Raw genomic sequence first — 26277 nt, forward strand, 5'->3', positions numbered from 1 at the left:
TATAAAAGTTAAATTAATTAACTAATCTATATATAAATTAATTAACCTAAAAATAATAAATATTTTATAAATTCTTTTTATTTATAATAAGCTTTGCTTATTATTATTATAAAATAAAGCTAAATAATATTTCCTTTTTATTCTTTATTAAATTATTTATTTTAATATTTTATTTTTAAGGGAAAATTACTAGCTAACTATAACTTATTAATATTATAAAAAAATACTCCTTATTAGCTTTGCTATGCTTATCCTTATGCTTATTTTTAACTTTATTATATAAAAGTGCTGCTTATTAGCTTTGCTAAGGCTATATTTATATTAAGTAAAAGGCTAAAAAGAAATTTAAAAATTTAATTTATATAAAAAACATACTTATAACCTTTATAATTTTAACTTTGCTATAAAAAAATGCTCTTTATTAACTTTATTATAATTATCCTTATATCCGTTTTTAACTTTGCTATAGGAAAGTATTGCTTTTTAGGATTATTAAGATTATATTTACATTAAGGAAAAAGCTAAAAATAAGTTTAAAAATTTAATTTATATAGAAAACATACCTATAGCCCTTATAATATTAAGTTTAGCTATTTAGCTCTTTATATCTTAGCTTAATAAAAAAGCAAAAAAGAATTTTATAAATCGCTTTAAACATTACTTATATCTATAGCCCTTATAATATAAAGTTTAAGCAGCTTTTTATTATAAAGAAAAAGGCATTATAACGCTAATAAAAGGATTTTAGCCTTAAGAAAATTTCTAAAGAAAGAAAATCCTTTTTTAAGGTAAAATAAAGTGGCTTAAGCTAAAAAAAAAAGCTTACTAAGCTTAAAAGGAAATTAAATTATAATAAGGTTTCTTTAATTTATTTAATTAAAAAGCTATTAACCCTTAAAATCTTAATTTTATTATTATAATACCTTTGCTAGCTAAATTATATAATTATAGTTTTCATTATTATATAATAACTTTTTAAATTTATAAAGAAATATTATATAATTTTATTATTATTATTAATTAGCTTTTAGCTTTTTATTATACTTATGGCATTTAATTAATTAAATTGCAAGGTTTTAAGAATTATGGCAATATAGCTATTGCTATACTTTAAGGTAATGCTCATAGTGATTAATTAATTAGCTTGCAACTTTTCTAACCCATAATGCGCCAACTAAGTTCCCATTCATAGACTATTCTAGATAAATAGCACAGTATAATCGGCCGAACGCTGCAGCGCTACAGCGATCGGATCAAGAATGGCTTCCATTATCAGCCCCCTGGGTCAGGTGGTTGTATCCTGACCGGGTGGGTTTCCGTGACCCTCTGCTCGGGACCCCGGAAATGCGGCCGAATTTCCCACTTATCACAGAGTAATGCCCAGCGTCGATTGTGGGGAGATGAAGCTTATCCGGGACTAATCTCTGGGGAAGCGCGCCTTGGGAAGTGGGCTCCTTGGAGACTCTTTTCCGGGCACATGATCCGAGAGTGCGACAGCAAGCACCACTGCCGAGCATAAACAGCTGGAAGGATCCCATCGGCTCAGTTGCGGCCGAAATCGTGGAGCTCCTGATGGGAGGACCCGGCTGCGGAAAGGGGATGCCAAGAACAACAAAAGATTATTTATACGAAGCCGAATGTTTAAGTAAATAAGCAATCTGTGATCAGACGAAGGACGGGATTCCCACCTTCGCCTGTTCGACTTCGCTCAACTGTTTTCGGTCACGATGAGTCTCTTCAAGAGTGTCGCAGTCTTGTGCACGTTGCTTCCAGCAGCCGCAGTGGCAGACTACGCCTACACCACGGTGCCACAGACGTTCCTCTTCAGCATCCGGTCCGCTCGCCCCTCAATAGCGGAGGCATCGCCAACGCGCAACCGGACCTGCATTGTGGAAAGCCACGGCGATGGCGAGACTGATGACTCCGAGTTCATCAAAGCCGCCATCGATGGCTGCAACCCCGACGGACATGTCATTTTTCCCAGAACACAGTCATATTTCATCGGCAACCCTCTAGACTTGACTCACCTGGAGCGCGTAGACCTAGACATCCAGGCAAATATCAAGTTCAGCGATAATATGACCTACTGGAGAGATGGGCACACCTTCGACATGGACTACCAGAACAGCACCACCTTTTTCAAGATTGGCGGTACGGACGTGAACGTATACGGAGGTGGCGTCATTGATGGAAATGGCCAAAAGTGGTGGGATTGGTATCCCGAGCACAAGAAGGACCGGCGACCTGTTCTTTTAATGACTGATGACCTGCATGGCGGAACAATTTCGGACATAAGCCTCAACAACTCGCCGATGTGGACCAACTTTGTCGCCAATTCGACAGACGTGACATTCACAAACATTTCAATCTGGGCTGTGAGCAATAACGAGTATTTCGAGAAGAACACTGATGGATGGGACATCTATCGATCCGATCGAATCACGATACAGAACTCGAGCGTGACGAATGGAGATGGTAATTGCGACTAGATGATGGCATTGCCTTTGCCCGATTTACTGACGCATTTGAACCAGACTGTGTATCATTCAAGCCGAACTCGACCAATATCCTGGTGCAGAATATGCGCTGCAACGGAACGCACGGTATCTCGATCGGCAGCCTGGGCCAGTACCCAGAAAGGGTTGACTACGTCCAGAATATCACGGTCATCAACGCAGCAATGTACAATTCTTCTGAAGGCGCACGCATCAAGGTCTGGCCAGATGCGTATTCTGAAAAGAGCGGCAACCTCGTCGGTGGTGGAGGTGGAGGTCTAGTCCAGAATGTGACGTACGACACGATGTGGCTCGATAACGTGGACTACGGTCTGACTATCACGCAATGCTACGGTCAGGATGATGAAGAGGAATGCTTCAAGCACCCTGTGAGTAAATTTTCATACTCAGCAAAACTTGTTGGCGCTGACAGTCGCTATAGTCCAAGCTCAAGATTACGGACGTCACATTCCGCAACGTTCGGGGAAGATCCAACCGTGTCTTCTCCTCTTGTGGGACACCTGGTTTGTTCTAGCCCGGAGACTTGTTCCAATATTGTGGCTGAGAACATTGATATCCGGACTATAAACGGAAGCAATTTGGTCACCTGCAGGAATTTGGACAGGACACTGTTGGATCTAAACTGCAGTGACTGGAGCAAGGGATACAACCCAGCTTAATCATACCTAGATGCCAATACAGTTAGATTTTCGACTGAATAATCACACCAAATTCAAATACCAGAAGAGCGAAACGCCACTTTATTTTAAATGCTCTTCGGTTAGTTATGAATCAATTACACCTAACTAAGGACTCAAAGACATGCTATCTGACTATCGTGCCCAGTCATGTTAGTTCGTGAAGCTAGTTACTGGGGGTCTCGGTCTTTACGAATATGCAGTCCGGTTGGAGCACATTTTGCGGCAAAGGGTTGCTAGTTTTTCACTCAGAGACAGTCTCTGTTGCGGCACATGATACCAGTACTAGTACTTGACTAGGTAGTTTTGGCCCCGTGGCCTGCAAACGTCAATAGCTGAAAACAGTTGCAGCATTACATTATGCGTCTAGCATGATAATAATGGTTTATGTTCCACCGGTCTTGGGTCAAACAATGATACTGCTAACAATCAAATAAAGACAATGAAAATGTATTCTTCTTTGCTGCCAGAGAATACATGGGCCAGTTCCCCCTAAGCATTGCTAGCTTCTAGGGGCACCATCGCCCTTTTCGTCAGGAAAGTTTTCAGACCATGCCTTCAGTGTTAAGGGTGGTCCAGTCAAGCAGCATGGTTATCTGACCACTGGTTGATGATGAAACTTGCACATCTTTCAGCAACCTGGAATATCTAAATTCAGTGTAGGTTCTTCTCCATAATTTGTTCAGGACATGAGGCATTCCAGATATGCAAAAAGACAGTATGCTTACCATCATGGTAGGGGCCATGGTGTGACCACTGGGGATCTTTGGGAACACACTCGCATCAGCAATCCTCAGGTTCTTGAAACCGTGGACGCGGAGATACTGGTCCACAACTCCAGACGTCTCATCCCTCGACATTGGACAAGTGCACGAGGAATGAAGGCTGCCCATGCTAACCCGCCGGACATAGTCGTCAATCTCGTCGTCGGAGACAGTCTTCCATGTTTTGTTGTCAGCAGGGCTCTGGGCATTCTTGACAGATAAATTACCAGCCCCTTGGCTGAAAGTCAGCCCAGGGGCTGGTGGTGGCACTGCAGGTGAATCGCTGCTTGGCGCCTCCTTCTCCCACGCGGCCAGCAATTCTGGATTTGCACCGGGAGCAAATGCAATTGAGGCAGGGTGGGGATAGCCAGAGTTGAGAAATTCTTCCGCCAACTTCATGGAGAATCGGATGCCTTTTCTGAATGTTATCATGTCCTGTGGGTCATCGAACATGGGATGATGGATACGTGGGTTGGCGAGGGGATCCCTGTTCACAAGCTCGACGCTACCCACGGACTTGGGCTGTACAAGGGTGGTATAGAAGGTGAGCAGTGAGTGTCCTGGTACCGGCCTTCCCAGACTGTTCACGGGGTGCACCATGATCTCCGTGTCAGGAATATTGGTGGGCTTTGAGGCGTCAGCGAAAACTTCGAAGTTGTCGACCTGCATTGTCTTCTCATCGAGGGCAGCTGAGCAAACAAAAGCCGTTTTAGGGGTGGAGCTTGCACCCATCAAGCCTTTTCCAAATAATATGAAGAGCAGGAGGTGCCAGAGGCTGGAGATGGACTCAAGTAAACTGAGGGTCTCTGATTTGGGCAATTCGAGCATGATGGCGCAACTGGAATGATCCTGTAAACTGGCACCAACCTGGAGGTTCGTGGATATACAAGTGATTAGCCGTAAATAACTTCAAGATGGGATGGGATTGTCCATACCGGCAAATCCTTCTTCAGAGGGATCTTCAAATCATCAAGCTGGCTCTTTGGACCGACGCCGCTTAATAGCAGGATCTGAGGCGTGCAAATGGCACCTGAGCAAATAATTACTTCACGCCTCGCCTGCACATATGCAGTATCTTGCGCGCCCTTGTCGATACTTTGGATATGAACACCACGGACGAGACCGGTGTCCTCATCCACGTCCAGCTTTGAAACAACCACACCGGCACAAACCGTGAGATGCTGTTGTCTGCTGAGAGCCAGTTTCTTATCGAGGTATGTGTTATATGCAGAAGCCCTCTGCCCATTGGGATGGATGGCCATATCCACGTTGAAGAGTCCCATGCTTGGGGTAGAAGGACTGTTACAATCTTGGCCCACGGGCAGTCCAAGCTTTCTCGCGGATCGGTCAACACTAGGAACACTGTCAGTAATCAAGTAGTCCAGTTTCCATCAAGGCGAAACGGCTTACTATGCTGGCCACTTGAAGCCCCAGGCCTTGTGTTGAAGAGGGATGAGTCCTGAACAGGGTAAGCGCATGCACACAATGGTAAGGTCTTGATCGGGCGAAAGTGTACCGTCATGCCCTCTCTCCGGCGAATCGGGGTGACAAAGCGCATTCTCTAACTTGCGAAAGCAAGGCTCGACTTTGTCCCATGCCCATTCGTCAAGGCCAAGTGTTGTAGCCCACTCCTCATAGCCTCCAGGGACGCCTCTTGTCCAGAGCATGGAGTTGATTCTCGTAGCTCCGCCGATGCCTTCAGCCGTGATGATTTGGTTCCTGCGTCCGTTTACACTACGGATGGGCTCGGAAAAGCGGGTGGTCTGAGCCTGGAGAGGGTGTCCCATCCAAAAAGTTCTGGCTGATCAGGGGCACGCGGGACACAAAGTTGTCCTTGACGTATCCTTTCTCAAGGACGAGGACGGAGACATTAGGATCCTCTGACAATCGCGAGGCCAAAACACAGCCCGCAGTGCCACCTGGTTGTCAACAATGTCAGTTCTACCCATAGGTAATCCCATGAAACTTGCTGACCTCCGACTATAACGTAATCGTAGGTCTTTCCGCTGACCTGAGCCGCTGTAACTTCGGGGTATGCCGTGAAAGGCCACATGGTGTCCGCTAAGTGATGATGGACGATTGGGAAAGAGGGAGAGTATGTACAGAATGAAACAAACGAGAGCTTTCCAGGAGAGAGTAAGCGTGCTCAAGTGCAAAAGTGTGTTGGTTGAACTTTTTCTCACCACTCATGACAAGGTGGTGATCCCCACAAATTTCCGTTTGAGCCACCTGGTAGGTCCAGGCTGTCTGTCGAACCAACAGTGATTCGGAAGGATCGCACCCGTGTCATCAGATGTGGGTACAAAAAGTGCACTATTCCATAGCGCCAACGGTCCTTCAGGCGCCCCACAGATCCACAGACCGCTTATGTTAAGAAGTCGGGTTTACTATGGAAGTTCGCTTAAATTAGCACCTACGACACTACTCAATGCTCCATAGAGGTTTCAATTTTGTACAACTCCTTGGCTTTCTTACAAGCCTTGCGGAGAGCTTACTCTCCCCTTGGAAAACGAATATCAAGTAAATGCAACCGATAACTAAGCACTGCTTATCCTGGCATGGCTAGTTGAATAATGTTCGCATACTCAAACGTGATAGTCATGATAACGATATGTCGTTATCAGAGATTGCTGAAGCGGATGATGCTATAGCCTGAGCCGCATGACAAGACTGGCACGTCAACAGCGGTTTTGCCGCTAAATCGTGTTTAATACTGCACTGTCAACAAGACGAAATTCTTCCAGCCACCCACAGGCGCACGTTTGAAATGCTCTGGCTTCATGCAGGCGTATGTGGCCGATTCATCTGGGTATTGTGAGGGACTCGTCTCTGTACCGTCGATGCTATACTAGAGGCCGGGCCTGGTCAGCTGCCGTCTCACTCGAAAAATGGGAACAGTCCAGCGGTCAGTCAGCACACTTTGCGGCCACTACCAGGAATTAATGCTCTCTTGGCCCTCGGCGGCAGCGAAGGTGTAGATAGCTTCCTTTCCTATCTTCTTCGGCACAACCCGACTTTATGAATTGTCTTCATATTTGATATGATCCCCGTGCAGCTTGAGCAGCCAGAATTTCAGTACAGAATGTTTGTCAACCAGCTTCCCATGCTTCCAGGTTTAACCCAGCTCCGAAAAGATTGCGGAAACCTAATCGTACAGGCACGAGGTCGTAATCGTGTTCGGGCGATGTAATTTGTCGTCATTGAAGATGATCAATCCTACATCAATGTCCAAGCCACCGGTAGCGACCGAGATTTGTGTTTGGGCCGGTCAACCGGAACAAGACATCGTCTTAGACTTGCACCCCCCACCCATTCCGAAATTTGTTCCACTTGTTCAGGCCATCTCAAGTTGTACAATTGGAGTGGAAATGGCAGACAACGATCATAAAGGCGATATCAAGTTGACCGGCGCTCAAGAGACGTTGCTCCTGACCTTGATAGCCCGAGCAAGGGACACCGAGTCAACACACCCCATCCTCAACGACACGTACGCCGCGTCGGTAGTGAAACAGGATAAAGACAGCGGCTACGGCTTCAGCAAGCGTCTGAGGTACGGACTCCTGGAGCGGCCAGTCTCAGCCTTGATCTCACTCCGCACACGCATCCTGGACCTCAAGACGGAGGCCTTCCTAGCCGCCCACCCTGGCCGCGCCACCGTGTTGCACCTGGCGTGCGGGCTGGACTCGAGGAGCTTGAGAGTGAAGTGGCAAGACCAAGGCAGGCTGTGGGTAGACGTCGACAAGCAGGATGTCGTCGAGCTGCGGAGGCAGGTCACGAGGGATCCGAGCGCGGGGCCCGGGGCGGAGTATAGATTGATCGACCCGAGCATCACGGAGGAGGGCTGGTTGGAGAATTGTGACATACCCACGGGATAGGCCAGTCGTGGTCATTATGGAGGGTTTGAGGATGTATCTGGAACGTGATGAGGTCTACGGGTTGCTGCGGCAGATCACATGGTGTTTCCTGGACCGGGACGTCCACGGAGAGATCTATTTCGACGCTGCCGGGACAATAACAGTCAACATCGCCAACACGCTCGGAGTCCTGAAGCAGTTGGGCACATCGCTGAAATGGTCTTTGAGCCATCACTCGGAGCTTGAAAAAGAGGTGCCTGGGCTTAAGTTCCAGGACGGCACGGGCTTCCCGAAATGGATCACGCACGATGCGTTCACGGCTGGCCGGCTTGGCACGATGGTGCGCAACATCCTTTACGTGCTCAATTTCTTGTGGCCTTCAACTCGGGCCGTCGGTATATACAGCTACAGATTCCGAGGAGCTACCTCCTCGAAGAGATCGATGGTTTCATAAAATAACAAAACAAGAAGAAGAAAACACTATGAATCTACTCACATCGCAGCGAGGAGAACTTAAGAAACTCAGGTCTCCTTGCTTGACATTCAAGAGTCTATTATTTCTGACGAAAAGAAAGCATACAGTTTGGGTGTGGAGAGAAGGTAGGTATGGCAGATTAACGAAACTGGTAGTAGAAGATTAGCCGAAGACGGGCAGAAGCTGGAATCCTAAAGCATAAATCGATGGAACATGTCAGGGTCATGATCTAACCATAGAAGGCGTCTAGTCGGCATATTATTTAGTCAATGAACTTCAACATATTCTAACGCTCAAACCAATGTCACCGTATAGTCCCAGAGTCTAAATTAGAAACCCCATTGCCTGCACCAATGCTTCATCATATCCGGCGTAACAGCCTTTGTCTGCCTGACGCCCTGACATCTCTCAAGGGTCTTCTCCATATCATAAACCACAGCCCCAGGCGCCCGAGCCATGTCCCGGTAAGAATCAACAAGCTTGACACCAGGGTTGCGAGCAATGCTCTCCGGGCCGTCGGCCTGCGTCTTCTCCAGCCGGTCGACCCACTCCCCAAATCCGACCAGCTCCCTGATCCTCTCCTTGCCGTAGAACTCCTGCACCGCAACGGCGAGGTCCTCCCACTGCGACTCGTGCGGGTTCACGCCGTGGTAGTACCCACTGATCTCATCAGCCCTCCCCACAACACGCGTCACACCACCCGCCTCGAGCACCAAGCCCGCAATCCGCTCCGCAGGCGTCCAGTCCACCCTACTCATGCCCCCCAGGTTCGTGGGCAGCGCACCGAGGTACAGGCTGCTAGCGATGATGCTAGGCAGCCACTCCTGCCGGCCCCACGCCCCCGCCTCGGCCTCGGGCCCCGCGACCTGTCCCACGCGCACGATGGCGTGCGGGAAGTCGCCCGCGGCCGCGGCCGCGGCGGCGTCCTCGACGATCAGGCTGCCGACCGCCTTGCTGCGGCCGTACCCGCCGTTGGGGAGGGCGAGGTCCTCGAGGCGGTGCTCGGGCACTTTAGCCGCGCCGTGCGCGGCCGGGTCCCACCGGTCCGCGGCGGCGATGGAGCTGATGAACGTCACTGCGACGCGGCGGGCTGCCGAGGCGGCGAGGTCGGCGACGTGCCGGACGCCCGCGAGGGAGGGCTCGAAGGACTCGATGGGGATGTTGAAGTTGACGGGCCAGGCGTTGTGGATTACGCGGTCTGCCTCGGCCTGGAGGCGCGCGTAGACGGCGTCCGGGAGGCCGAGCTTGGGATGCGAGAGGTCGGCGTGGTGGAACTCGGCCTTGGTGGCGAGCGTGCTCGTGTCGAGGCCGCGGTCCGTGAAGGCCTTTGCCTGCTGGGCGCGCCCGCCGTCTGCGGCGCGGTTGAGGCAGATGACCTTTGCGACGCGGGGGTTCTGGGCCATGAAGTTGAGGATGTAGGATCCCAGCATGCCGGTGGAGCCCGTGAGAATCACCGTCTGGTTGTCGTTCGAGGGGTCGGGGCGGTTAGGCTGGGCCTTGGTGAGGTTCTGCGTGTATTTCTTCCAGATGGCGCGCATGGCTTGCTGTTGCTGCTCGTCTTCGCTCAGTTCCTGGCCCTGTCCGTTCAGCACATTGCCCAAGATGTGCGCGGCAAGTCGTCGAGGTGTGGCGTTCTGATAGATGACTCTGGCTGCCACGGCCTTGTCGTCGACCGGGCGGCCCGCGTCCTTCAGCCCGGCTCGCAGGAGCTTGGCAGCCTTCATGACGCCCATCGAATCGATGCCCGCCGCGAAGAAGTCGACGTCGACGTCCAGCCTTTCTGCCCCGACATACTTGCGGAGCGTCGCCACAATGGACTTGGCCAAGGACTCCTCAGACTTCAGGTCAAGCTCGACGACTTCCTCCGCGTGCTGCCCCGTCTCTTTGTTCTCGTAAAGGTTGTCAATCTCATCCTTGTACAACTTCACAGTGGCAGCCCGCTGGATCGTCCCCTTGCCAGCACGTGAGAACGGCTTATCCGGGTTGGACAACCTTATCATATCACGACTGATGCGTCCATGTGCCACAGTCTCCACGTTGGCCTTCTCAACCAGAGGCCAGACATTGTCCAACAACGCCTTCTCCTCATCTTTAGTCGTGGGGTGAACCCTTGGCTCGATGAAAAGGCCCGCCTGGAACCTCTCGGACCCGACCACCATAGCGCCCTTGAGGCTGGGGTGATCGCCGACGATCTCCTCAATCGTCACCGGGTTCAGCTTCTCGCCACTGCTGAACACGATGATGCTGTCCGCGCGCCCATGATAGATCCAGTGGTGTGGCTTGGTCGGGTGGGGGCGGTAAAGGTCGCGGGTGCTCCACTCGTTGAGGTCGGGGAAGGTGTAGAAGATGCCCTGGAGGCCGGGATGGGGGTGCTGGTTCTTCTTTTGCCGCACGAAGACCATCTCGTACACGTCCTCGTCGCCCTGCTTCCGGAACTCGCAGCCCATGGCCTCTGGGAGGTAGACGAAGTACTGCCACATGGTTGGGTCATTCCTGGCATACGTCGGGAACGGCGCGAACTCGGTGGCCCCGATCAGGTTCATGAGCGCTGTGCCTCGCTTGGCTATCCTGTTTCCTGCCTCGCGATTGAGGTTTCCGCCGCCGAAAGCGACGATGTTCAACCTCGTTAGTGCGTCCAGGCCTTCGTCTGACTGACTAATTTCTTCGATGATGGCTGGTGGGAGCAAGGCGGACTGAACTTCCAAACTGTCCAGACACTCCATCACCAGGTCTGACGACAGGGGGCGCTCCGCCATGCCCAAGCAAACGGGGGTGTCCCAGAACATGGACATGCCCACGACGCAAAGCAGGCCAGCCATGTGAAAGAGAGGCATGGGGATGAAATGCCTCTTTGACTGGTCTGCCCACTCACGGAAGGAAACCTTCTTACCATCCCACATTGGGAGGTTGTGGAGGGCATCGAGGGCGTTCCACATTCCGTGGCGCACAACGATGGGTTTCGGGAGGCCGGTGGAACCGCTGGTGTGGAGGACCAGCATGGGGTCCCACTCCGCCTCGTCGAAGGTCTTGTGGTACGGGAAGTGAGGGACCTGCTTCTCAGGGAACCAGGCTTCCAGGGGGCTGACCTCGACTGCCTGCATGTCTCGCTCCGCCAGCCACGGCTGCACGGTCTCCTTGTGTGAGCCGGCGAAAGCCAGGATCTTGCAGCTCGTCTTGTCGAAAAGGTTCAGCTGGCCCTCCTTGGAATTCCTTGGAGAGATGAACATGGCCTTGTTGGCGTGTTAGCTCACAGTCTTGGAGATTGATGATGTGTATTACTGTTGAGGATGCTCACCGCATATCCGGCCTTTACAGCCGCAATCATCATCACAACGTACCGCACATCGTTGGGGCCGAGGTAGGCGATGGTTGGGAAGCTGTCCTTCTCCGGTGTGCCGCAGACTTCGACAATCCTATGGGCGCAACGGTTGACCGCGTTGGCCACGTCCCTCCAGGTGAGGACCCGCCATCCGTCGGACGGCTCAGACGAGCGCGGGATCTGGAAGCATTCTCGGTCGGGGTCTTGGCTGGAAACTTCGTCGATGAGTGTTGGCAGCAGACGTCTGCCGTAGGGAGTGGAGCTCAAGTTGGCAACTGATCCCATTTCAGGTTGGATTCGTGTATTTCAGTGATATCGTGTAATCGAGTCGAAATTGTTCGTTTTGCTGTCTCTCGGAATATTGCTGTATTTCAGGCGATTTATGTGAAAGCTTTGCGAGGAAAGGCGAGTGTTGAAGACGTCTGTATTGCTCCCAAGTCCTCGACGGCGAGGAAGGTGGCCGAGTTTTATCTTCTGAGCCCGTCCGGCTCGAACGGTGTTCCCGGTCGGCGACGCATGTCCCCTTTTCGTGACAGTGGCGTCAGAAAAGCCATCCCGGTGTCCTTGACGAGTACCTGAGCGAAGACTGTTGCAAGAGCGGTCCACAATTGTCCCCATCAGCCGTGAAAAACCGCCAGACCGGCCATCCCAGCACAATGATTCCATTTGTGCCACAGCTCGGCGCCAGAGTAGCGGCACGAGGTTGATTCCCACTGGCATGAAAGGGCGCGAGTCAAGCAACCAGTAACCAGTAGCCAACGAGGCCCCGTCATTGCGGCTTGTCGTGGCGGACGGGACGGGAAGACGCCGGCGCGAGGCGTCATTACGCCGCAAAGCTTGTTCATCCTGCTGGGCTGCACTTCGGCTCGTGCCGATCGATGGACTTGCTTGGCTCGGTAATCGATGTGGTCATTTTCGACTCCCTATGTGACAGCTCGGCACTCGTGCACTCGATCGCATGGATTCCAGAAAAGAAAACCCGCAGAAAACCCACAGCTGCATAAGCCTGCAGCCACACGGCTCACGCCTTTGACGTCTGTGCTCTGCCCGAAACGTGGGTGCGAAGGGGGGCGGATGTAACTGGGAATGCAGGGGAGCCGCAGCGAGCAGCACCAAGAGATCTGCCCGAAACGTCCGAGCCGCGAGCCCACCAAGTCGACCACCGACCGGTAAGCAGGTGTAACGCAGGCGGCTCACCTGCCGAGACCAGCTGCCGGGCTTCTCTGGCCAGCTTCGAAACATGGACCAGGGGGAAAGCTGGCATCCGGCAGCGGCTGGGATCGGCAGCGGCTCTCCCTGCGGCGTTTGGCCAGCGCTGGCTCCGAGATCTGCACGCTGATGCTGTGCGACCGACCGTGCTGGCTCGGCCGCTCCGCCAAGACGCGAGTTCGCGATTCAGCGGTTTTGGTTCTCTCGATAAACCCTCGACCACCCACTCGACAAGCCCAGTTCTCAGAGCCATTTCGATACAACCCGCAAGGATACCAAAGTTTTCCCTGTAGGGACATATCTTCCTTACCATTTTGGGAAGACGTATCTATTTTAACGCTGTCATACAAATTGGCTCCAGGGCCTATGAATTTCTCACAGTCCTGGAGAATCCCCACTGTTCTCCTCGACGTTGTTCCAGCAATAATTCTGGCGGAGAAAGACTGCTACATAGATTGACAAATATACTAAACGACAGGGAATATTTTAGGATCCTTGCGAGTTGTCTATAATGCGATGTTGCGAGTTACCAGGTCGGATATCCCAGCTTGAAAGACGGGCTAGTGCATACGACTGAGCCCCTGGAAGCTTAATGTCCAACACATCAATCGGGAATGAAGCCCTCTGCTCGGCGGTCATTCGAACACAGTTTGCTGGGCTGGGAAGTGGCTCGCGGATGAGCGAAGTGATAATTTTCTTGTGCGGAAGAAAGGCTTCCCAATCCGTCCACCGTACTGATACTTTCCTCATGAATGCCTTCCACACATAGAATCGCCGTTCCGGGGCGCCTACGTGGCGCCCTCTTCCAACTGAACGGAGTTCCCCAGAGCGGAGAACAACAACGACATTTTCAGTCCCGGATAGACACGCAACAGCATACGATTTGAAATCTGAATCCCCTACACATCCTACCGCTTCTTTTCAGCCCACTCAGCAATACCACTTCCCTCCCTGAGCACATCCTCGTGCTCCACAAGCCATCCCTTCACACTTGTCGGCTTCCTGCCCAGTATCCTTTCCATAAAGTTGTTCAGAGCCCACGTCTCTTCATTGGCCTCCTCAAACTTGAAGAAGTGCCACATTTCTTGAACCTTGTGTGGTCCCATGATCGGCGTATAGAACTCAGAGAAGGCCTCATAGCTTCCGTCATACGCGACCGGTTCCCCGAATACCTCAGAAATGAGACCGGCTATCTCCCGGAAGGTTAGCCAGTCCTGACCGTTATTCATGGTGTGGAAAGCGCCGATGTGCTTCGCATTATCCGAGAGGAACAGCCTCCCAGCAATCTCGGCAATGTCCCTCGGATCAGTGAAGGGGACACGATGCTCGGGCCAGATCAACGTCTTCTTAGCCAGGACCGACTTGATCTGCAGATGCAAATTGTCGATGAAGCTGGCGCCGGAGTTGATGTACGTGACCGGAAGCCCGCTCGCATCGAGAATGCGCTTGGCGATGGGATGCTCGAAAGGGAGGGTTCCCGGGCCCAGTTCCTTGGGTACGCGGGCCTGCGAGAACTCCGGGAACACCCCTTGGAGGCGGATGACGTGGACGACGGTTTTGGCCTTCTTCAGAGCTGCGACCAGGTTCGTCATGGCAGACTCCTCGGAGAGCCCCCCCGGGGTGATGACAAAAACACCTTCGATGCCATCGACGGCAGCCGAGAGCGAATCAACGTCATTGTAGTTAGCTTCAACGACTTCGGCATTGGGAAATGCACTCCGCAGCTGGTCCCTCTTGCTCGGACTGCTTGTGGCAAGGCGCAACTTGATTGCGGGTGCTTCCCGGGACAGGTATGTGGCTAGTGGCCGACCAATGTGAGCGGCTGCTCCGAAGATGAGAATACTCTTCGGAATCGGCTTTGTAAACGAAGACATATCGGAAAGTGCTTGTCTTGTATGCCAAAAGGTGTCAATCTTGGGGTTGTGTGCTGGAGATCAAACCTGTGATTTTCAGAAGATGTGGGAGGAGTGGAAAAGGCAAAGTGGATTGAATCGACTGGGACTGTGCAGTCCAAGATAAGTCAATTGGCATTGACTCCGACGTTGAATTTATAATTCTCTCGTTGCAAGTTATTTGTGACAAGTCAACATGAAGCAGTCTAAGTATGCAATGCCGAGCCGTCATGGGCGGGTCTCATCAGGGGTCCACGGGTTCGCACCCACCACTGTCAGTTAATTCCAAGCCCGGGATGGTCATAAAAGCCGAAACCGTAGCACGAGCCGGAGCTGGTCTGGTACCCGGCACACTCAAGACCTCCAGGCGAACACAGTCTTGCTCAAGCCCTTACATTGACTCCGCTTTGATGCTCTTCAATCCTCGCAGACCTCTTGGCAGTGGCGGTGAGGACCTGTAAAGATGCCTTCTATTTGACTCGAGTATTGAAGCCTTGCCGATCCGATCGTCACAAGTCACCGGGACTCCAATTAATGACCGGGGAAAATTACGCGGCAGCATTATCCCCAAGGTTCAAAGGCCGCATTCATTTGAACCAGTTCGAAGGTCTCTATTGGACGATGGCAGGAACCAAGGAACCGCCTACAATGTCGGGCCAATTACAATTGCCGAGGTAATTCGGCAACAACTCAACGTGGTGCTGATATTGTTTCAGACGGGAGCAGTAACAAGTTGGACTGTTACAGTACGCTATATAGGTGATAGCCACGGTAATGCTCTCGGCATTACAACGTCCCTCTTTTGTGGTGGTTTGGCCCAATAGGCTTTCTTGTGCCGTGACAGTTTGTAATGCCTCCCTAGGGGTTTTGAGTTTGAGCCAAACTTTGTGACTTTGTTTTTCCTTTGGCCATGGATTTTTCTCACGTAGTGGCCTGACGTGATCTCGGATCCACCCGTGGGAAGGAGGCGAATCACAGCCGAGAAGCTGGATAACTTGACTCAGAACTTCGAAAATAGTGCCTATGGATCTATTTCCAGGGGGTGCCTAGCAGAAAAGGTAGCAGCATTCTTAATGGTTTATCGGGACGATAGACCTTAAAGGGTGGCTACTGTTACAGTACGCTATATAGGTAATAGCCACGGTAAGGCACTCGGCATTACAACGTCCCTCTTTTGTGGTGTTTTGCCGCAATAGGCTTTCTTGTGCCGTGACAGACACAGCTGAGGAATGAATCTATACAGTAATCAAAGAAATGATTAAGCTTTAACAATGGCATGCCAAACCATGCCTAAGACACCCCCAAGTAATATCGCCAACGGCGCACTCAGCCCAAACCACCGCCCGCCAACAAAGCTTGCCCCAGTGATAGCAACCCACCACGGGTCACCGCCAAGCGGGCTACCATTCCCCCTCGCCTCATCCAAGAGGCCGATCTGCCAAAGCCTGTACAAAACCGTGTACACCAGGCCAACAGCCGCCGCGTTGACCCCCCTCAGCAGCGACACCAGCCACCTCCGGGACCTCAGCTCCTCCGCGCCCGAGTCAGTGCCTTATGTCCTATTCGCAAATCCCATATCACCGTTGCCAGCCCGGCAGCGACCATGAGCAGGGGGAAGTACCACAGAGAAGAGTACAGGATGCCGGCAGCACCGCCAAGGCAGACGACGATTCGCGTCACCTTGTTGGTAATGGCCTTTTCCGCCAGCTGCACCGCTGCCAATGCGATAATGCCGACAGTTGCTGAGTTAGTTCAGGCCAGACAAAAGTGCATAGACGGGAGCAGGTAGTCGGTCGCCGACTTGAGATATCCCGGGCGAAAGTCCATACATCCCAAGAGCTCCAGGGAGACTGGAAAAAGTAAGAGTCAGTGGCTTCCCGTGTTCAAGTGCTGGTGAAAACGCTTTCGTGCCTGCTCACCTCCACAAGGCGAAAGACAAAACCCCCATCGTCCAACCGCCCATGCATGGAGTTGATGCAGTATATCATCTTCGTGCTCGCGGGCCCGGGAAGTGCCTGGCACACAGCGAATATCTCTTGACACTGCTACATGTCAATGTTTGCTTGGGCCCGTGGTAAGCTCTACAACCGTGGACGTACAGTCTGCTCGTCGACCCATTGCTCCTCTTCTACAAATTTCTTGTAGAACTATCATCCCTTCCCGTCGGCAGATGGAATACCTGGTTTGCGAATGCATGCATGCTCACAATTTGAAAATGCACAGGCGGCCCGCCAAACGCCGTCATGCCCATGTGCCAATTAGCCAAGAAGGCATCCCCGACAGCCGCCCCAGGCCGCCGGGGAGGACGACGACGCCAGCCTCGACTCTACGGGTCGTCGAGGACTAATAATGGAACTCATGCTTCCAAGACTGGGTTTTCATGCACAGGCTGTATAGTCCCATGTCCCTCAGTCTGAGAGACAGAAAGGGAAGAAACTGTCATGAGACAACCTTTCGTTCTTTTTGACACCGCTCTGTTGAAGGAGTCTCGCCAAGGCACTTACACGAATCAAGGGAAATAACGTGCTAGCCGCCAGGCCAACCATGGATTGTAATTCTTTTATGAACCCAACTTGGTGTCACTGCAACTCGACAGGTCTTGGGTTCCTGCTTGAGCATGGCGGCGACCTGCGCCTTTACGCAGAGGTTTCCGCGGGCGTTGATGTTCATTATGCTGTCGAAATCGTCCATGTCGGTCTCTGCAATGGGTGCATGCACGCCGTTGTCGACCTGCGCATGCGATTAGTCGCCACCAGGGTTCGCTTGGGAAGTGGGCATGACTTAGTCCAGCAGCGTTGACGGCGTAGTCGAGACGTCCGAACTCCTTGACCACGAAATCGACCATGGCCTGGACCGACTTGTCGTCTCGGACGTTCATCTCAAAGATTGTGGTTTGGTACTCCTGGTTGCTGGCGTACTTCTTGCTCTCCTCCGACCACGCCTTGGCCGTCTCCGTGTTCATGTCGGCAAACACGACGGCCTTCCGGAGCTCGCTCTCGGGGGTGGCGCGGGGCTCGTGGCCGAAGTGGTGGTCGACGGTGATGACGATGCGCTCGCCGCTGACGGACTGGTCCCGGATATTCTGCGCCCGCCCCGTGTCCACAGCAGCAGCTCGGTGGAGTTCGTGTTGTGGGTCGACTTCTGCTGCATCGAGCCCTTGATGGACTTGAACAGGGTGCGCAGCATCGGGAGGGAGCCGGCGATGAGGATGATGTCGCCGATGCCCTCTGTAGTAGGGAATTCGAAAGTTCGTAACTCTCAGGTGACAGTAGGATAATCATGGGATTCCTGGATCTCTTCAGAGTTGAAGATAAGAGACATACCCAAATAGTTCGTGGGAGAGAAATACGCATGCGCGAAAGGGAGACGTGCAATAGTGGCGATAGAAGCCAGGACGCGAAGCGACAGGATACCGATAATGGCCACCTTGTTTTTCTTGGTCATCTGCACATCCTTAAGCATAAGGAAAGGCAACAGCGCCGTGGTGACATCAGTAATAAGGTTGAATGCCGAGATGATGAAGGTGATGCTGACGGTGATCGTGCTCGGCAAGCAAGTCCCCTTTACCTCGCCCCATGTGGCCGCTATAGGTTGGCACTGCAGGAGGACGTAGAATTCGACGAAGATGGTCGACACAACCGTGACGACAACAATCACCCACAGCGTGATTCAATGCCATTTGATCACGGCGATGCGGAGCAGGGTCAGGCAGATGCTGACTTTGATGAAGACGAGGCCGCTGAGGAAGAAGACCTGCCACAAGAACACACTCTTGAATGGTTCCAGAATCAGCACACAGCTAGACCTTTGGCAAGGCAGGAAGATGGAAGAGTTTATGGAGGGGGAGCTGTACTATTATCCCTTCCATATAAATCGGTCCAGTTGGACCGCCTGGGATCAATGCATCCGGAGTTCCGAGTCCAGTGTGAGCACCTGAAACATTCTTAGTACATCTCAAGAACATCCGCCAGGGCAAACCAGTGAAGACAAGGTATTCATGTTGAAAGGTATTCGTCCAATGGATGAGACACAGACAACATGTAAGTTATCCAGAGATAAGGATCAAGTGATGTAAAAGTACCTACCATAGATGACCACAGAGTTGTGGACCATGTTAATCAACTGTACGCGTCAGCGTCAGCGGGTACTGCGTAGCAGTGGAAACAGAAGGGGATGAAGAGCGCAAAAGGGAACCTTACCCATCAAGTGCACATGAGGTAGTCCTCCAGGCTGAACTGGTTCATCTCGAGCCTCGCGACCATCCGCAGGGCCAAGACGATGGTAGACAGTATAGAAAAAGCCAAAGCAGTGCCATAGATGTTGGCCGCCAGCCCAGTGGGCGTGATGGAGTGCCAGCCCGCTGGTGCCATCTTGCTTCTTCGGTAGTGGCCTCTCTCAAGATGCCGTGGGTGAAGTTGGAAAGGGGAGAGAAACCATCCGGTCTGGGGGACTCGACCCTCCGGGTTCGAGCGAGCCGCCAAGGTGATACTTAACACTGCCCTGAGCTCCTCTCCACATGGCTATGGCATGACCACGAATGCTCTCGACTCGAACCAAATGAGGACACCGAAATTTCGGATTCGCTCTCCAACATGCCGGGGTTTTTGGTAAGGAGGCGTGCTTCAGGTCAGGGGTGGAGGCAAGTACCGGGCCCGAGTATCCCATGGGTATAAAACATCGATTGGTCTACCCTCATCACTGGAGATGCTCCCTTCTCGGCCTCCCCTTGAGGCCTCGCAGACTGGTTCCTGGAGGGAGGGCAAGGCACGACCTGGCGGGATATGACCCGGCGGGCCGCGCCTGCAGGAGTGCGGCACAGCATATGTAGTTGGTTAGAAGCGACCAGTGTAATGAAGCAAAATGACTCGCTTGGTTGAAAACCAAGCAATTCTGAGCCGTCAGCTGACAAGTGAATAAGCATGCATGCCAATTGCTTTTCCGAGGTTGCCGAGAACGTGGTGAGATATGACCTGCATTTCAAGATCTGTCATTTCTAGGCGATTTGGCCATATGCCGAAGATTCTATTCACGCGCATCTGGACACTAGACTATGTATGGCAGTGGATCGTTCTGGTTGTCAAAGGAGCTGTCAACAGATATTGGCTTCTGGCGGTCCAATCCTGGCGCCCACTAATGTGGGACGTCGGTCACTCCGGGAGAAGCTAATAAATGTATGATCCCGAGTGGATTTACCCGTGGATTTCCAGGCCTTTGAAGACAACAACCTGTGATGAAACGTATACCTTAGGGGCCCAACACCGCATGGTTTTCCCATTCAAAAGGTCTGTCTTCCTTGGCGCTGATTACTTGGGGACTCGCTTGAGCTATCTGCCGGAGCTTACTCTGCTCCTGCTGTCTGTGCTCACTCTTGCTCACTCTTGCTCATCTCGCTCACATTGCTTACTTTGTTCTTGCTGTCATGGCTTACTCTATTCGGGCTTTCCCAGCCGCTGTCCTGATTTAAATTGCTCTCGGCTCCAGACCATTCCTCACAGTCTCTCTTTGATCCGCAACAACTCGTCACAAAATGTCGTACGAAATCAAGGGAAAGTTTGCCCTGGTCACTGGCGCCGGAAGTGGTATGGATTGCTCACTCCTTTTTGCCCCATTCCCCATTCCGCAAGACTCAGAAAGCTGGAAGCTCTTTGTACTCTTTGGTACTAGCATGTGCACGGTGTCCTGATTCTGACATTCGCATGAGCGCAGGGATCAATCTGGCTTTCGCAGAGCAGCTCCTCAATGCCGGCTGCTCCGTTGTCTTTGCCGATGTAGCACTGCGCGACGAAGCCAAGGAGCTCATCGCCAAGTTCCCTCACCCGGCTCCCGTCTCTGCCGTCTACCATAGGTGTGACCAATCTGATTGGAAGTCCATCTCCGAGACCTGGGAGTTCACCCTCAAGACCTTTGGCCGAATTGACCTGGTCTGCCCTGGTGCTGGCATTTGGTAAGTCTTTCCACCTTTCAGCTCCTCATGCCACAGCAGCGACAACATAATACTCTGCAATGACAAGAAGAGTTATGAGAATGAGCTCCTGCTGACGACGAGCCTCATCAGGGAGCCCCCACACTCCACCTTCTGGCAGCCCCCAGGCATCTCCCCTCTGGCCAAGGACGACCCCAATGGCACCCCAGGACTCTACCACATCTTCGCCGTGAACCAGATGGGCCCCATCCGGTTCGCCCAGATCGCCCTGGACTACTGGTTCACCAACAAGATCGCAGGCAGCCTTCTCTTCGTGTCCTCGATGAGCGCGTACCTGCCCACCATCGGCACGCCGCTGTACAACGCGTCCAAGGGCGCCCTGACCTCCTTCACGCTCTCCCTGGCGCAGATGAAGTCCCGCCTGGGAATCCGCGTCGCCTGCATGTGCCCGGCCACCACCTACACGCCCGCCGTCGAGCAGGAGTACTGCGTCGGCAAGGTGCGCGAGCAGGACATGAACATGACGTCCGAGGAGTGCGCGCAGATCATGCTGCGCCTCGTCACCGAGGAGCAGTACGGCAACGGGGACGTCGTCGAGGGCATGCAGTTCGCCGCCCACGGGCAGCCGTCCGACGTGCGCGTGCGCACCATCCCGTACCAGGCCCTGCTGCCTCCTATCAACATGGAGGGGGAGTTCAGCGGGAAGAACATCCTGGTGGAGGAGGAGAAGCTGTGGGAGAAGCTCAAGACGAAGGGCTTCAGGTCGTAGGGATAATCTTCTGATTGTCGTACGGCCGGGTTAACACAGCATAGTGTTGATCTGTATGAGAGTAGTAATGCCATGTCCATCTTCTTGCCAATCGCTCAAAGTATCTACTGCAAAGGAATCCCTCTCCTGCCGGATTTTTATTGAGATATGTGCTCACCAAACGCAAACCTGAATCTCAGTCGGATGTCTTTGAACCTTGTTGTATATCTGTATCGCTACGAATTATTTCAGAACCACGCTGCTCTTCGTCGACCTTTACGGCTTTCTTCTTGTTGGCGCCGCTGCTCTTGCGGCGTTGCATGTGACAGAAAACCACGGTGCCTCCAGATACTCGATAATTCGGAACGTGCAGGATGCATAGGGGGTCGTTACCTGCTAGACCTTTGGACCCTTGCTTGCTGCAGTCAACCTAGAATCCTCCTTGTGTAACATCAAGACGAAACAAAATTGAAGAAGTAAAAGTGAGGCTCATTGCTGCCCGTTTTCCATTGGCTGCGCAAGGGCGGGGCAGAGGTTGCACACCAGCATGTTGGACGCACGTGGACGTGGCCATGCCTCAGGCACAGCAGATCCATGGAATCTGTAGGCTGCCACCCAGATCCCAACCACAGCAGACTTCACACTGTTCGTTCTACCTACCCATCGTCCGCTTCTCAATCTTGACCCGACCGCCGGCCAACAATCCGGTCAGCTCCCTACAGACATAACCCGCCGAATCAACACAGGGAAACCCCCATCAGAGAGGATGCACACCGACTCTCCCCTCCCGTCGGCCCTCCTCGCCTTCCACGACAACCACCCCTTCCTAACAGCCCTCATCCTGATGGTCTACGCCTCAGGCGTCCTCATCTACTCCCTCCTCCTCTGCGCAAGCCTGCACGACGTGCGCACCATCCCCTGGCTGCCGGCCATCTTCCTCACCGACGGCATCCTGGTCTGCTGCTGCCCCCTCGCAGCCGTCCTGCCCATCCTCCTCTGGCCGCTGGCGGTCATCTGCATCGTCCTTATCGCCTGCCTGCGGTGGTTCCTCGCGGCGCCGACGTTCTGCGGCATCAGGCGCGAGGTATTTGTGCGGCCGTGCAGGGCTTGTGCTGCAAGGCTGCGGCGATGGGGGCGGGACCGGCGGGGTGGGAAGCAGAGGCGGGCTCTGTTGCCAGTGGCGAGCGGTGGCTCCAGTTATGAGTCTCGGACTGGCTATGGCGCAGTTAATGGGAGTAGGACTCGGATCGACCGGGAGCAGTACTCGAGTCCCAGGAGCCAGCGCATGCAGTATGCCAGGCAGTCGCCATTTCAGTCAGACGCCGCCTCGGTGGTATCGGTGCCTCCCCCTTATCAGGAGTAAATCGCCAAGGCAGAAAAGACTTGTCAACCAAGGAGCTGGGCAAGCAACATGCATGTCTGTGGTACGAGTGGGAACAAGAAGGCGATGGAAGAGAAACTTAGAAGTCTGGTTGTATTAGGTTACTGGTATTCCTACTCGAAGACATGTACTAGGCTTTGTGCGAATGCTGCGCCGGAAAATACCACACCACATCACATCTGTCCATCCTTCGAAATTACTGGACCGAGCCCTGGCCAAACCAGCCAGCCGTCCCTCCGAGGCAGACTGTCAAAGCTCACCGCGTACGTGGCCACAGCATGAGCGATGGCCTTGGTAATCTTGACAAACACGCCGGGGTCCATGTTCGCGACTGTGTCATTGGCCGTGTGGTAGTTGGGGTCAGTTCCGGCGTGCAGGCCACCCGTCGGTATTTCCTCCCAGACGAACGGCCAGTGATCACTGTTCCCACGCAGGGCGACCGTATCCCATTCCAGGTCGGCTATGTCGTCAAAGTAGTCCTGGAACATCTCCTCGACCTCCTCGACGCCGGGAGCCGGCGTGACGCCGAGTCCGCTGAAGTCACTGGTGTAGACGCCAAACTTGTGGGCAGGGGAGGCGATCATGTCGAAGTTGAGGTAGAGGCGGGTCTTCTGGCGTTCCTCCTCGCTTAGCATATCGACGTATATTTCTGACCCGATGAGCCCTTCTTCTTCGGCCGACCACCAGGAGAAGCGAACGGCATTGTTGACGGTATAGTTGGCGAGCTGGATCGCGACTTCCAGGATACCGATGCCACCTGATGCGTTGTCGTTTATGCCCGGCCCTGCAGCGACCGAGTCCATGTGGGCGCCGAGATGAAGTACGTTGTCTGTGTCGCCTTCCTTGGTTTGAGCGATGATGTTGTACCTGCGGGTTTGTCAATCAATCTGATCAGGCCATGAAGGGGACAATCGTTCGCCTGAACTGACGTCTGAGTCCATTCGCCGTCAAGATCAAACTAGAACCGTTGGCGAGAGAGGTCATAGTAGTCAAGGTCGTCCAAGATATCCCAGATGTATTGCATGGTGTCCTCAAAGCCGGGAGTGCCGGGGAGCCTGTTCTTCTCAGGGTACGCATAAGCAAATGCCTCGATGGTCTGGGCCTTGGAGACAAGCTCCGCTTCCTCGATCGAGTCACGCAGGGTTTCCTAGAGAAATAGAGTCAGCAAGAGTGCATGATCACAGAGTCAAGGATGGCGCGTACAGAATCGACGATTTCGCGATCCTTGGCCGTGGCAAGGGCCAAAGATGCAACTGCCAGAACGGCGCCGAGGGAAAAGGCGGGCTTCATCGTGAAGGATTGGTTGTGGATTCTTAAGGACTTGTAAGCAATGATGAATGGCATGGGATTTACTGGAATTGTTGGAAAATGAAGATGTTGGCGTGTGTGCTGATGAGTCGGCCAGGAATGAAAGAGAGGCGGAGTGAAGCGGGACAAGTGTTGGAGCCAACGGGTGGAAGAGCAGACATGTCTCAAGGTTGGGTGCCACTTCCCATGTTGATGTTTTGACGTATTGAAACGGGAATCACGACCTTACGATAAAGAAGGTGAGTGCAGGTTGGCACAGATTGTCGTGTCGTCGTTGCCCAATCTCAAAAATGTCCCTTCCGTGGTCGTTTCATAGCTGCAGTCACGAAGAGGTGCTCAGCGCTCACGTCATTGCAGGTGCTTCCTTCTTCTTCCACGCCGGAGTGGAATTTCCTGTCCATTACTCAGACCATTCCTTCCATTGAAGAACTTTCGCATATCGTTGAGGTTCATTCCATAGATGGGGGCTGAGCTGCAATGATAGCCTGCACGCTCACGACCACCACGATCAGAGCATAGCCCCGTGCTGATTGCCAATGGTCCGAGATGAGGATGAGTTTGAGGATTGTGGCATGTGCTCAGAGCACTATATGGGAAATCTTTGTATTCTCCTACATTTCCATGCTGTTGTACATCGAGAAAGCAGGATATGGCTGGTTTCAATGTCACGGTGACAATATTCACGCAGCACATTCCACAGACCGGACCATAAATTGCTGCAGGATTCCATCAAAATAATCATTGCACTGGTCAAAAGTTGAGTGGTACTAGTTCTGTCTCGCTCTTTGGACGGTATCACGGATTGTCTCATGCATTCCCATTTGCCCCTGCTTGGCGACCCTCTTGCGGTGCGCCTCATGCACCTTCAGCATCCGTATTAGAGAAAAGGATTGTGAGATTACAAAGTAATGAGACTGAAAATGGCAATTGAGAGTCTAACAAAGAGCGGTATTGTATAGAAAAGAAAGAAATTACTCCTGCTAATAGAGAGTCACATTGTTCAGCGGCTGAGATAAAAACAAGGCTGAATGATCATAAATGCATTGTTCATTCAATGCCTATTATCTCCAAATGGTTATAAGGGTTAGAGAACAAATGAAGATGCAATTTTCAAGGAGCCGAGAGATCTATAAAACCTCCAAGGACGCCCGCTTGACCTCCAGAATCGCCCACTTTACACCATCATCCACCACCACTTCCTGGCATCACTTTAGACAGGGCGAGGGATACGAGATCTTGGACACTATCTCACACAATACCCAAATATTGAGTTTAGCATCTGATCCAGGTTATCGCCATGTCTTCCCACTCTTGCCTCATCTGCCTCTTCCCAATCTACCGTGTCTTTTCTGACTGCGTACACGAATACGTGTGTTTGAACATGGCATGCGTAAACTTCAAAGCCTCAGTGCCAGAGTTCAATACAGTCAGAAATGTCAGCCCCCAACTTGAAGTGAGTGGCGAATCCGACTACCCCATTTACCCACTCCTTGAAGAAGATGAGCGCGCTGCCCCGACTGCGAACCAGTTTTGTGTCGCCCAGCCCCTCCGTCAGCAGGACACACAGCATGGGCTCATCGCTGTCCCACAACCTGCCTCCAGGGCTAACCGTGCACAGCCGCTCGAGGCTCGTCCCAAGAAGGCCTCGGCTATGAAGAGTGTTCCGATCCTTGAGAAACCATTGAGCGAGCTTCCAAACAGCAAGGGCTCAGACCCGCTGGAAGAAATCACCGAATATGCCCACAGATCGGTAGAGCGGCGTTGGAAGGAGGCCGAAGTCACCGGCAGGGTGAAACGGCCCCTTAACAAGTTCTTGCTCTATCGCAAGGCCTATTATAGTACCGTCAGCAAGACCGATATGCAGAAAGCCTCCCTTGTCATTGGGGAGAGTTGGGCAATGGAGGGCGATGAGCTGCGGAACTACTTCACTGGGCTTGCAAATACGGACACAATGCTTCACAAGCAGGCGTTCCCGGGCTACAAGTACACGCCACAGTGTGCCCCGAAGAATGAAGAGCTGGAAGAGCTGGGTTGTGATGGATAGGGTTCAGTAGGTGGTGTTCTTCTTTGTTCTTAAAAAAAGAAATAGAAAATCAAATAAAAAGTGAAAGGAACGTTTTGTGCAAAGCAAATTGTTGTAACGGATAGTGACCGCGCATTGTTTCTCTTGTCTTTTGGATCCCTGATTTGCATCCATGGTAGTGCTTCAAG

General features: G+C 52.3%; 9 protein-coding genes across 9 annotated transcripts; 4 read left to right on the forward strand and 5 right to left on the reverse strand.

The window, feature by feature from the left end:
- Positions 1–1727: 1727 nt before the first annotated feature.
- Positions 1728–3030, forward strand: INS49_003348 (uncharacterized protein; the record flags this gene model as incomplete). The annotated part of the gene is made up of 3 exons (XM_043164142.1): positions 1728–2475; positions 2535–2884; positions 2944–3030. 3 exons carry the CDS (start codon positions 1728–1730, stop codon positions 3028–3030), a joined length of 1185 nt encoding a protein of 394 aa, XP_043018907.1.
- Positions 3031–3847: 817 nt separating this feature from the next.
- INS49_003349 (uncharacterized protein) lies at positions 3848–6010 on the reverse strand (the record flags this gene model as incomplete). The annotated part of the gene is made up of 7 exons (XM_043164143.1): positions 3848–3862; positions 3922–4824; positions 4893–5310; positions 5368–5416; positions 5474–5726; positions 5782–5876; positions 5932–6010. The coding sequence occupies 7 exons, from the start codon at positions 6008–6010 to the stop codon at positions 3848–3850; spliced, it is 1812 nt and encodes a 603-aa protein (XP_043018908.1).
- Positions 6011–7325: 1315 nt separating this feature from the next.
- Positions 7326–8265, forward strand: INS49_003350 (uncharacterized protein; the record flags this gene model as incomplete). Its single annotated transcript, XM_043164144.1, has 2 exons — positions 7326–7762; positions 7833–8265. 2 exons carry the CDS (start codon positions 7326–7328, stop codon positions 8263–8265), a joined length of 870 nt encoding a protein of 289 aa, XP_043018909.1.
- A 350-nt stretch (positions 8266–8615) lies between these two features.
- Positions 8616–11890, reverse strand: INS49_003351 (uncharacterized protein; the record flags this gene model as incomplete). Its single annotated transcript, XM_043164145.1, has 2 exons — positions 8616–11516; positions 11582–11890. 2 exons carry the CDS (start codon positions 11888–11890, stop codon positions 8616–8618), a joined length of 3210 nt encoding a protein of 1069 aa, XP_043018910.1.
- A 1832-nt stretch (positions 11891–13722) lies between these two features.
- Positions 13723–14688, reverse strand: INS49_003352 (uncharacterized protein; the record flags this gene model as incomplete). Its single annotated transcript, XM_043164146.1, has 1 exon — positions 13723–14688. One exon carries the CDS (start codon positions 14686–14688, stop codon positions 13723–13725), a length of 966 nt encoding a protein of 321 aa, XP_043018911.1.
- Positions 14689–15964: 1276 nt separating this feature from the next.
- On the reverse strand, positions 15965–19076 carry INS49_003353 (uncharacterized protein; the record flags this gene model as incomplete). Its single annotated transcript, XM_043164147.1, has 11 exons — positions 15965–16237; positions 16288–16421; positions 16508–16556; positions 16626–16748; positions 16806–16853; positions 17275–17436; positions 17507–17765; positions 17810–17933; positions 18030–18303; positions 18394–18475; positions 18919–19076. The coding sequence occupies 11 exons, from the start codon at positions 19074–19076 to the stop codon at positions 15965–15967; spliced, it is 1686 nt and encodes a 561-aa protein (XP_043018912.1).
- Positions 19077–20233: 1157 nt separating this feature from the next.
- INS49_003354 (uncharacterized protein) lies at positions 20234–21398 on the forward strand (the record flags this gene model as incomplete). The annotated part of the gene is made up of 3 exons (XM_043164148.1): positions 20234–20285; positions 20413–20650; positions 20723–21398. 3 exons carry the CDS (start codon positions 20234–20236, stop codon positions 21396–21398), a joined length of 966 nt encoding a protein of 321 aa, XP_043018913.1.
- Positions 21399–22233: 835 nt separating this feature from the next.
- On the reverse strand, positions 22234–24048 carry INS49_003355 (uncharacterized protein; the record flags this gene model as incomplete). The annotated part of the gene is made up of 4 exons (XM_043164149.1): positions 22234–22545; positions 23019–23625; positions 23724–23905; positions 23962–24048. 4 exons carry the CDS (start codon positions 24046–24048, stop codon positions 22234–22236), a joined length of 1188 nt encoding a protein of 395 aa, XP_043018914.1.
- Positions 24049–25499: 1451 nt separating this feature from the next.
- INS49_003356 (uncharacterized protein) lies at positions 25500–26110 on the forward strand (the record flags this gene model as incomplete). The annotated part of the gene is made up of 2 exons (XM_043164150.1): positions 25500–25519; positions 25669–26110. 2 exons carry the CDS (start codon positions 25500–25502, stop codon positions 26108–26110), a joined length of 462 nt encoding a protein of 153 aa, XP_043018915.1.
- Between the last annotated feature and the right edge of the window lie 167 nt (positions 26111–26277).

The sequence above is a fragment of the Diaporthe citri genome, assembly GCF_014595645.1.
Source record: "Diaporthe citri strain NFHF-8-4 chromosome Unknown scaffold_10, whole genome shotgun sequence".
Taxonomy (NCBI): Eukaryota; Fungi; Ascomycota; class Sordariomycetes; order Diaporthales; family Diaporthaceae; genus Diaporthe; species Diaporthe citri.